Source organism: Orbicella faveolata, unplaced genomic scaffold (assembly GCF_042242905.1).
Source record: "Orbicella faveolata isolate gen_17 unplaced genomic scaffold, um_ofav_v1 contig_24, whole genome shotgun sequence".
NCBI lineage: Eukaryota > Metazoa > Cnidaria > Anthozoa > Scleractinia > Merulinidae > Orbicella > Orbicella faveolata.
In genome coordinates, this window is record NW_028301552.1 from 23,239,650 (window position 1) to 23,251,320 (window position 11,671).

The 11,671-nt window shown below is 37.2% G+C and overlaps 1 protein-coding gene across 1 annotated transcript; it reads left to right on the forward strand.

Annotated features, from left to right (window-relative positions):
- Positions 1 to 1,790: 1,790 nt before the first annotated feature.
- On the forward strand, positions 1,791 to 3,428 carry LOC149110948 (uncharacterized). Its single transcript, XM_089292665.1, has 2 exons — positions 1,791 to 2,479; positions 2,719 to 3,428. The coding sequence occupies exons 1-2, from the start codon at positions 1,966 to 1,968 to the stop codon at positions 2,973 to 2,975; spliced, it is 771 nt and encodes a 256-aa protein (XP_089148791.1). The 5' UTR covers positions 1,791 to 1,965; the 3' UTR covers positions 2,976 to 3,428.
- The last annotated feature ends 8,243 nt before the right edge of the window (positions 3,429 to 11,671 follow it).

Consider the following 11,671-nt stretch of genomic DNA (forward strand, 5'->3'; position numbering starts at 1 on the left):
AACTGATTGGACAGCAAAGGTGATTAGTCGAAATGGTTACACTAAGCCTCATGAACTGCTGAATCTACAGTTAAAGAATTTACAACGTGACAAATAAATCTTTTTACAACTTAGGACAACTTTTTAAGTGCATTTAAAAATAATTTTCTGCTGTGTTGCTTGTCAGGCTGATAATCGAGTGGAAATTATCCAGCAAATTCAAAAGGTGTTAAGTTTTCACCTCTTCGTTTTTCTCAACCAATTAAATCAAGTTTTCACAATTACTAACTAAGTTTTACTTGAAGGCGTTAATTACAAGTTACCAGAATGCAGATTAGCTTCGAATTGAAAAAACTGATTGGGAATGTTTAACATCAATTCAGTTCAATCGTCCAGAAAGAGCGGACTTGAAATGTTCCATGTGAAGCAACTTTTGTGGCGAGCATCTTTCATACCGATGTCGGAGGTGAGTAAATCACTTTACCTTTTGTTCTTCTTTTAGCTGTGGCAAGGTGTTGTTGGCTGTATTTATTTTTTGAAGGAATATCTTTGTTTTTATCAGGGAACAGAGCTAAAAGACTTTGTATCTTGTCATAGTAAGACGTAAAGAAAAAAGGCTCCATGCCGATGGGAACGAATAACTAGGAAACGGAAGACTCGATATGGTTCTTCCTTGTTTTGTAGACCAATCCTTGATTGTTTAAAAGAAGGCCTAAAGCGCTATTTTTTCCACAAATTAAATAAAGTTGCTGGTTGCTACAATTTTGATGACATTTAACTTGTGTGTTTTCGTTTAGCTTTGGAAGAAAGGTTCAAGATCAATTGATGTTGTTTTCTGTTTTGTAGCGTCAAGTAAATAACCCGATCAATAAATAACAAGAGGCATATGGTGGCAGTCCTACTCAGGTACTTTATCTTTCATCATTGCCCACTGTTTCCTTACGTAGGTCCCTAGTTCAAATTCTCCACCCTAACCCATCTGGATTTGTACTCGGTAATCCCGACTTCAACTCCTCGGCCGAGTCGGTTGTGTAAAGAGCCAACTAGGCAGCCTCCCACCAGCTGGAAGTCTTGATTAATAGTTTGTGTCCTATTTGACATAGGTGTTTAATTAGTTACAGTACTCCAATTTGCGGAGCAGTGCAAATACATTTGTCACTTAAATACTGCCCGATTTATTTATCTGTTGAAGGAGCGAACAAACGAACGAACGAACGAACGAACGAACAAACGAAGGAACGAACGAAAGAATGAATGGAAAGTAGATGGTCTACTTATAGTCAAAGATGAACATTAACTTGACAAATAATTATATGAAAAAGCATAATGCAAAGAGGTTTTGCTAAAGTACCAGTTGAATACGTTTGTCGCTACGACTTTCTTCCTTGTTTGCAACATACGTCTGCACGTATAGCTGATTTCGTACAAACTATGGTCTATCTTCATCTGTGTTAATACCATTTTATCTTCGTATTTTCCTGTTTGAATTCGTGATGAATAAAAGGTTTCCAGTAATCGTAGATTTTTCTTTACAGTTTTCGGACGTGCTGCTTCGTGGTATTCGCAACTTTGTTTGTTAAAAGGACAGTATCACGGCAATTTTGCTGTATTTTTGATCAAAGCAGTGCTAAAATTAGGACTAAACGAACGAACTAAATGAACAAACTAAAGTAACAAACCAAATGAACAAACTAAACGAAAGAATGACACCGCAAATACACAACAGAGAAACATGAACTGAGCCGCTGACAAAATCATGAATTTCGTGGTCAGCTTCCCACTGCTTCCGGCTCCCTTCTTCTTACTGACTAATACCCCGTTCACACCAAAGCTTAAACATGTTTAAATCGTGTTTTAATAAACTTGTTTTACTAAACTGCCCGTTCACATCGCGGGCGCGTTTAACAAAACATGTCTAGAACCGTGTTTTATAAAACTACCTTGACGAGGTAGTTTAACTTTTGTGTTTTATTAAACACATCCAAAATGGCGGCCGTTAAAAAACCTCGCGGAAGAGTTTGGGAGAACAGAGAGACCATGTTGTTACTTCAGAAGTGGGGGGACGAAAACATACAAACAAAACTATTGTCCTGTACCAGAAAGAAGCCTATATGGCAAGAAATCAGCGCATTTCTACGGGCGGCGGGCTACGAGGACAGGGACGAAGACGCCTGTAAAACAAGAATACACACTTTGGTAAGCGCGTATCGTTCCTACAAAGATGAATGCAGGAAGACAGGAAACGGAACTCCGAAGAAGAAGCCGGCGTTCTTCGATGAAGTCGATGAATTCTTATCAGCAAAGCCCTGCACGAAGCCAAAGAGTGTTGTTACTTCTTCCCAAATTGTCATTGGGGATGGTACACAGGTCTGTGAAGAAGAAAGCAAAGGAAATGTCGAAAACGTTGCGCCAAATTTAACTTCCAGCAGCAGCAGCGACAACAACAACAAAGCCAGCAAATGCCCGGAACCAAAAAAAGATGCTTGTGTGACATGTACAGGTGAGCTTTCAAAAAAACACTATCGCCTATTGGAGGGCCAGACAATTGTCGTACGTAACAGAACATGGGCGCCTTGCACTGTCGATTAAGTTGATGGGTTTATTTTTGCAAATATACTTCAAGACAGATGGAATCATGTATTGCAAGAGATAAGTAAAACATAAAGCAGCTACTAACATTATTAATTTCCGACTTGGATCCCCACATTTAAGCGTAAGATTTGTTGTGTTCCTTTTCAGAAACAACAACAACGGAGGATGAGAAGCCAGTACCTGTATGTAAAAGTGGCACAAAAAAACGCAAGTTGTCAACAACTGACGCATTTGCCAAAGTCGACAAAGCTTTAGAGGCGTTTGTGTCCTATCAGCAAGCAGCTGATAGGAGATTTATGGAGGCAGAGAAGGCACGTGAAAGAAGAGATGAAGAAAGGGAGGAGAAGAGAAGGAAAGAAGATCAGGAGTTTCTGTTAAAACTGGCGCAGGTACTTCAAAAGTAGATTCAATACGTTTTTGTACTCGTGCCTGCGTCACTTTCAGCTAGATCTTCTATCCGTTATCAGTTATTTTTTCGGCGTCACTTGTGTTAAAGCCTAAGGAGTTGAACTTCATATCAACATCAGATCATCATCAGGCAACATGTACTAATTCTGATGGTTAGCCGGTTAAATTTCTTATGTAAGCTTTTATGCTGTACATTTTTACTTGTTTATTCTTGTCTATTTCCTATATCATTTGTTGACCAATTTTGATGAATTTATCTATAATGAGTATTTCGTAGTTTTTAACTTTATGAATTTATTTTCTTCAGAGATATTAGCATATTTTTGCTATCAGGAAATTCGAAGTAAATTGATTTGATGACACATAATTTGAGGCCCTTTTTTTAAAATAATTTATTCCAGTGTGTATTAAAGAATTGACAGCTGAATAAATAAAAGTTTGTTAATCAAGCAATGATTTTCTCTTTTTATTTTTAAATTGCTTGAGAAATATTATATAAAGCTAGAATTGTTCTGAGGTCACGTGAAGTTCAATTAATAGCTGAAATGGTCACAATCTGACATGTTTTACCTTGTGTCTGGGCTTGAGAATATGAGGCATAATGAAATCAAACATGCAAGGGAAAATTGAGGAAACACAGATTGAAATAAATATATGCAAAATGATTATGGAATGAACTTACATTTCTGTTTTGCTTCAAGCTGGGGTGAAAATCATATTTAACAATACATGTATGCTGTAGCAGTAAGTATAAATTTCTTGTGCACCCACAGTACCCAAAACTCAACAGTGGTTATTGGTGTTGTCTCTTTCTAAATTAACCAAGACTCCTTGTTGTTTTTTTCTTTCATAATTAATAATTGTTATATAGAAATTAATACTTGCTACTGGATAGATTTTTGCCTTGCAAACTTCAAAACCACTCTCACTTTGCTAGTGTAAAATTCAAGGAACAAGGATCTCATGGAAAAAATAATTCAATATTTAACTCAAAATAAATCAAATTTGTTTCTGTGGTTCATCCAGTTGTCCAAAGCAAGAAGTATGGAGAGGGGTTTGTACAGGTTCTGGAAAACCAGGAAAGTCCTGGAATTCTGTGGCATTTTTCAGGACTGGAAAGTCTTGGAAAAAGACTACTGGTCCTGGAAAAGTCTGACAATTTATTAAACTCAACTAGTAAAAATGCAAAACAGAAAATAGTTGTCTGCAGTGTTGAGATCTTGAATTAATGTGAATTTTGGAGTTCTGGAAAAATCAATCTGAGTCCTGGAAAAGTCCTGCAAATTGGTTTCTGAAAACAGGTACGAACAATGTGTGAATAATTTTGTAGCCTCAGTGATACAACTACATGTATAATAGAGAACTTTGGGGTTTATTTTAAAAGGTCTAAACAAACTTCTTTGGCGTATGAACTTTCTTTTCACTTGTCACTGATCAGGTGAACAAGTTGAATGAAATTAATGACATTAATGCCAGTGGAAGCCAATGATGTTGTTAAGTGATTACGTGTAGATCCTCTTGGTAATCCAAACTGAACCCCTAAGTTAAAAAGTTCTGATATTTTTTTTCTCTTTCCTTCAGTAAGCTTGTATCATTTTACAGCTAATGCTCAGATAGGAAAATAACTAGCACTTAAATTTACTAACAAAATAACTAGGAAAACAACTAACGCTTAAATTTATCCTATGAGAACATGTGGTAGGTATGGCCAAATTGACATGTGTAATCAAATAATAACAAGTAAAATTAACTAAATCTACAGGTATTTTATTAGTTCAGTTGAAATTATTGCCTAATTTCATGTGTAATAACCTTTTGATTACCTTCTAATGTCAGGGATGACAAATTACAATCATAGTGTTTTTCACTTGTTTATATGATCAAGAGTGTAATATTAGATGTAAAATTATAAATTTATGCTGATATTTTGCATCAAAATTAAGGAGTAATTTGTCACCCATGGTATAACTTACAGTAATAGATTACAAGAGGTGAAACAAATTTCACCTTGAAAAGTACAAGGTATTTTAATATTTATCAAATGGCTTTCAGCTTTACAATCAGTGACAATAAAGGGTGTAATTTCATTTTCTGCTGCTTCTTAAGCAAATAATTATACATTGGCTTCAAAGGTATTTCTGAGATTATTAATAACGTCAGCTACAGTTCCTGTTTGAACTTAGCAGCCCATCTGGCTGATGCAGTCCAAAAAAGGCTAAATCTTGTTATTATTATATGTGCATTGTGACATCCTTGAAGGTGTATAATGTATGTTGATATTTTTAAGGTACCAAATTTTGGGAACAGACACCTGATTTTTATGAAACAAACCTAATTACAAATGGGACAGTACATGACCCTGGTGGAGGATTGCCCAGACAAAAATCTTTACTTACAATATTTACATAACTATTTACACTATATACATAAGGGGAAAAGTAAGCATGTACATCACTTGTGTGTGTGTTTGAGATGCAAGCTTTGCGATAGATTATTTGCTTTTGAGGGGTGCATTATACCTGGCACAAAATAGGCGTGAAATTTTTCATAAAGTTTTTCAGCTTGTATTAAAAAAAGCTCTTAATAGCATCTCTTATTACTATGGCATTAATGTTCCGCCTTTGGTCTGGATCACCTGGGAAAACTCCAACATGAATATTGACACCATTGAGCCACTGGTCATCGAAGAACTCATGCAGGTTCTCACAGTAATTGTGTAAAACACAGCAAGCGGCAATAACATTGCAGGAGTTTTCAACATTTAAGTCTAGTCTCTTACTGATACTCCTGAACCTCCCCTTCAATCGACCAAAGGCATTTTCAACCACCACTCTCGTCGTGCTATGTCTGATATTGAAAGTGCTTTCATCCGGGGTCAAATTTCCACGATCTGTGTATGGTTTCATCAGCCATTCGCTGAGGGCGTAAGCTGAGTCACCTAATACCAGAGGAGGAACTCGTACACCAGATATCATCACAGACATGTCGGGCGGGAGGAAAGTTCGAGCGCAACACAGAGCAAACAGTGGAGAGTTTTTAAAAACGCGTGCATCGTGCACTTTACCCGGCCATCCAACACAGATATCTAGAAAACGATAATCAAAATCCACTAGGCCTTGAAGGATTAACGAATGGAATCCTTTCCGATTAATGTAGTCATCCGGACTTTGCTCAGGACCAATTATGGGGACATGGCAACCATCGACTGCGCCAACTACCTGCGGAAACCCCGCGCGACTTTCAAAGCCATCGATCTTTTCTTGTACCTCCTGTCGACTTCGGGGAACGTAAATATATCTGGGGAGAAGAATTCTCACAATCACCTCACATACCTGCTTTACAATACCACAAACAGTGGATTTCCCAACACCAAATAGGTTTGCGATCGTTCTATACTGTGCAGTGTCCGCAAGCCAATATAATGTTATCGCCACTCGATGACGCACTGCAATGGCTTTTCTAAAGTTTGTGTCCCTTTTCAAAATATGTGGGGAAAGTTCCACACACAGACGATTGAATGCTTCTTTGGACATTCGGAAGTTCTCCACCCAGTCTCGTTCATTCCAACCCTGGCACGTCTCTTCCCAAAACAACTTCGACCTTGGTTTGGTCCAGACACGACGAACAGGTAAATGCGTGAAAACATATCGAGTGAGAAACAGAAAAAACAAGGAGGAAACGAGACGTCTGCGACGAAGATAACGACGAAGTCGTCTCTGTGCAATCCGTTCTTGGTTTTGAGTAATTTTGCGGGTTTCCTTTAGCCGTGACTGCCATAACGAAGAGAGAACACTGCGATCAAACCCATTGACCGCCATTTTGTTTACAAATTTTAATTGGCAACATTTACCATCAAAATGAGGCTACGCAGAACGTAAACGCGTCTTTGGTGTGAACAGTTCTTCAATTAAACATGTTTTGTAAAACCGAGTTTTATGAAACTTCGTTTAATTAAACCTGGTTTAGTTGGTGTGAATGGGGTATAAGACTGACATTAAAACATTAGGCGGTGCCTGAGAAAGAAAAAAAATGCAAATGCTATTCGCCCTAAAACGTTTATACTCGCTAAAACGGCAAAGAACATGCATGGAAATATACAGTTTTTTCATCTGCAAAGAAATCCGTCCATGTTTTCAGTGAATAGCAAGTCTTGTTTGGACGTTTGTGTATCATTAGCTACAAACAACGAATGAGATTCCACTTCCCCGGGATATTTTGTCTTTTTAGGGAGCACTTTAGGAATTGTATTCATCATGTCAAGTTGTTTTTGTTCTTAAACATGCTTGTGCCGGAGATGAATCAACTTCTGCCGTTCAGTTGCCTTTTTGTTTGCGTTACGATAAACGCCATCGCTGACACTTCCTTCCTTGTCATCTGGTTCTTGCCTACATTCAGTCCTTTCTTTAGCCTTTCGTCTATTTAAGCAATATTGAGCTGCTATAGTCCATGCTACATCAGTGTTTCTGTTACAAGAAGTCCGCTTCTTATTATAGTCTACAGGTATGGTTTATAACCTGAGTATTTTTCCTAGCTTCCTTTCGGCTTTTCTTGTTATACCTACTTGATTCTGTTCTATTTCTATTTCCTTATTGTTTGATTTCCTGGTTGCTGTGAAAGATGATTCTCGCATTACGCTTTTTCTGGAATATAGATGCCGCCGTTTTCCTACTCTTTCAAGACTGGTTTCTTAACTTGTCGGCTTGGTCAGTTTCTCAACCAGTTTAAGGCCTTGGTCAAAGACTTTTACTGGTAAAAATAATTTATTAGTTATACTTCTAAAGACACAAATGGCAGTGGAACCAAATTTAGCACGCAATCAGGTTTTAACTTCCTTTACATTTTAAGGTAGATTGGACTTTTGACCATTCACATTTTCCATTTATATTTTCTTTTCGAGGAATACAATTCCAAACGTATCAAGGTAGATCATTTAAATTTGCATCGAAAACACTTTTATTGATCAAATACATGTAAAATTCCCCTAAATTTTTAACAAAATGATCGCGTGACACGTCACGTGATCATACCGATTCAAAATAATAAGTTAAGGCAAGAGAAAAAAGTTTGAGCTTGGTAAGAAAAACATAACAAAAGACATAGCTACACAACTATAATTCCCCCTCACATTCCTGACCCAGGCGATTGCCTGAGTCGTTGGTAGCTCTTTGTACGTATTTTGCCGTCATACTATATAGGGGACTTGAAGAGGTAAATGCGAACTGGGATGTGCGTATTTTTTCACTGGAAAAATATTTCGGTCATTGGGACTGGAAATTACAAACAAATAGTGTTTCAAAAATTTAAATTTTAACGTGGCTCTGAACCCTACTTATGTACAGAATTTTTTTAAACTTTACCAAAAGTTGCGCCTTATCATGCTCATCACAATTTGATAATATAAAAAAAATTCATGGTGCCGCTTTTTGAGTTTTTTGAAACCATGATTGTAGCATCAAGTGATAAAGAGTTGTTATAACGACGCATTAAAATCTAATTGCTGGAAACTGCTTTGAGCCACCTTACATCAGATTTGAACAAACTCAAAATAATATCAAGCAAACACCATGATCGTTAAAGCTCTTCCTTGTGGGTTTTCGTAAATTAGTTAACATATGAATATCTAAAATAATCCTAATCTAAAATCTGAAAAATCTTAAATCCAAATTCTTTACACCTATAAACATATAAAATATTGACTATTAAATGTATGGATCAGTTTTCAACTTTGAAGGTATAAGTCCACAGTTTCGAGGAAACTAAAAAAAATCCTTTTTTATTACATAGACACGAATGTGTTTAATACTGAACTACATCACTGATAGAATTAGTACGAGACTACATGCGGGACCCGAATGTCGTATTTTCTATATCATCACTAGCGAAAATATTGATGATGTCATTTATCCTTTTTTCGCTTTTTGTACAATGAAAATGGCGAGTAACACTTTCATCTATATATTAAATAGAAAATTACACGGTGGCTTGAAGATATGAATTTTATTTTCTCATGTTCAAAGCAACATTTTACGCACTCACTGCGCTCGTTCGTAAAATTATTTTTTCCACTCGAAAATAAGATGCATATCTACGCGCCGCCTTGTTCTATCTTGTTATATGACATCAGAAGCATAGGTGATATGCTTCTGATGACATATATCGCTCTTTTAGGACGTTCGCGCTAATTGTTTTTGCGCATCCTTACTGCGCACGCCAATTCACACGCCACGTCATGCATGAGCGCGCGCGCTAAGTAATAAAAGGAACAAAGATAGGGCAGATGGCCATTGCTATAGCTTTGCTTGGATTTAACGATCTTGGACGTTCGAAACGTTTGCGGGGCGTAGGCTTTGCCACGTCGGCGTGTCCCGTGCATTCGGAATGCTAAGAATATTTCGTGCAATTTCAGATGAAAAACCCTTTTGATGTGAGATTGTCATAAATTATCCATCCAATAGACCTGCTGTTTTGTTGAGAAATGCACACTTACTCAGTGATGTTCATACTGTGTTGCCGAAACCGCTTTTCGAGTGAAACCTAGCAACTAGCTACCTGGGAGGTCTGCAAAATGTGTTTACTGTTCGTTAAGTTGGTATAACGGATTATACCCGGATTAGCGAACAATACTCCAATAAAATTTTCTTTGAGAATACGATTAGTCCTTTAAGGGTACGAATTTTCTCTTGTTCTAAACAACATTGCCCAGATGTTGAAATATATCAAACTATTTTATCTCAATCATTTTGTTTCGGCAATGAACGTATGGTCGATACTAAGTGATATCTTGATTGCCAATCAGCCTTGAAAGAGTCGTTTAGTCATGAAGCAGCAACAAAATCCCAAAAGAATTATATGCATTAAGATACTTTTGTTTGAGAAATGGAGCTTTTCACTGGTGAGTACGCTTGTGATATCGACTATTATTTCTCCGGTAGTCCGAACAATATGTTAAGCGTGCCGTTTAAGTACTCTCTAATATTTAGGCGAATAAACATTTCAAGACCACACCCAAAACTTGATGAGCGTTTCTTGATTGGAACATGGTTTATTAGTCCTAGGTGAATAAGCAACAGTTCGTTGTCTTTATTTTCTGAGTTATTAGGCCCAGGCCATCAAATGGCTTCACTTGGTTATTTTCTGTCTTTAAAATTCGGGCTCAAAAGTTGAAACATTTAATTGTAAACTGGATTGAAGAGACATATTCCAGAGTAATATTGGTCTATGACTCCATGAAACGTATAAGATTATCATGGACTCATGGATTACAATAGAATCAGTGACTCTTTAATTGAACTCATTACTTAGCTGTGTAATGACGGCTGTCGGCTTGAGCAGCTTACTTATTTAGATTAACAATCAGCCTCTTGTTCACTGTATTATTCAAGTATTGCAATATTTACTCCCAGAAATATTACTTTTTATGCACTCGTTATATTGCTATTGTGCAGCTTGTTTTGGCGAAAATGTAATTAACCTTTCAGAAGACCAACAAAAAACGATTTGTAGACCGGCTGGTTAATACGGCTTTGTGAGAAGAGTTAAGGCTACCGTGGTAAACATTGGCAGATCCTGACCTTGACTGAGCTAAGGTTTTGCTTGCCCCGCCGGCTTATCTGCTTTCCGTAAATTTTTTGTTTTTAACCAAAATAAAGGGGAGGGGGGGGGGGGGGCGGGCCCTCCGGACCCCTCCCCTAGATCCACCAGTTTTGCTATGTTCTTGACCTAAGATACTAGGACTTAGATATCCCCATGGATGATACTTTAGCAATAAGTAAGCGACAGAAACTTTCTGGTTCTTGGTAGCCAGCCACAAGTTGTGTGACGATTTTTGGATAAATTGCATAAATTAATTATCATTGATCTTTTTCTCATAATTTATTATTGTTTTCGGAGAAACGGGTCCTCATCCAAAAAGGACTATATGAATCCAGCTTTCTTACACCACGGTTAATGATTTTTTTGAGATCAGCCAATTATAAAAACCAACGGTCAATATTAGTGCTTATATAATGCACGAAAGAACAAAACGAGTCAATTTCCGCGGTATAACTGATTTTAGTATATTCTCAGCTCCGACTATTGCATTTCTAGCTCTCTGATTGGCTCAAAAACTCCGACTATGAGCCATTAGTCGGAGTTTTACCTTATATGGAAAACAGTGCGCCAAGTTTAAAAATTTTCCGCTCTGTAAAATTGTTGAAATAAAAATCGGCGGCAAAAACCCGATTAAGAATATACTAAAACAATTATTCCATTCGACCTTGTTGGATATGAAGTGATCATAACCAACTCGCGCTACGCGCTCGTTGGTTATTTATCACTTCATATCCAACGCGGTTTCATGGAATAATTGTTAAATATTGCTAATCCTCATGGCAGCCAAAAGCGACACGCCAGCGAAGATAACTGGATCTTTTCTAGATCTGCCGAGTTGGCAGTGAAAATCTTGAGATGTAATTAAAAAAAGGAATCCTCTTGTCAAAGAGAAACGATTAAGGCAGAAATAAGAAATTTTACCTTTATTAGAAGTTTTAATTGACATTATTCGCTCAGTAGAGCTTTTCCATGCAATCTAATTACAATATGACTTTTCACATGTAACATGTAAATATTTCGTCATACCGTTGAATGCCTGTTTACGTCAGTAAACGTTCACTGTCGACCGAACTCGTTCAGTTCATGTGTAGGTTTGTTG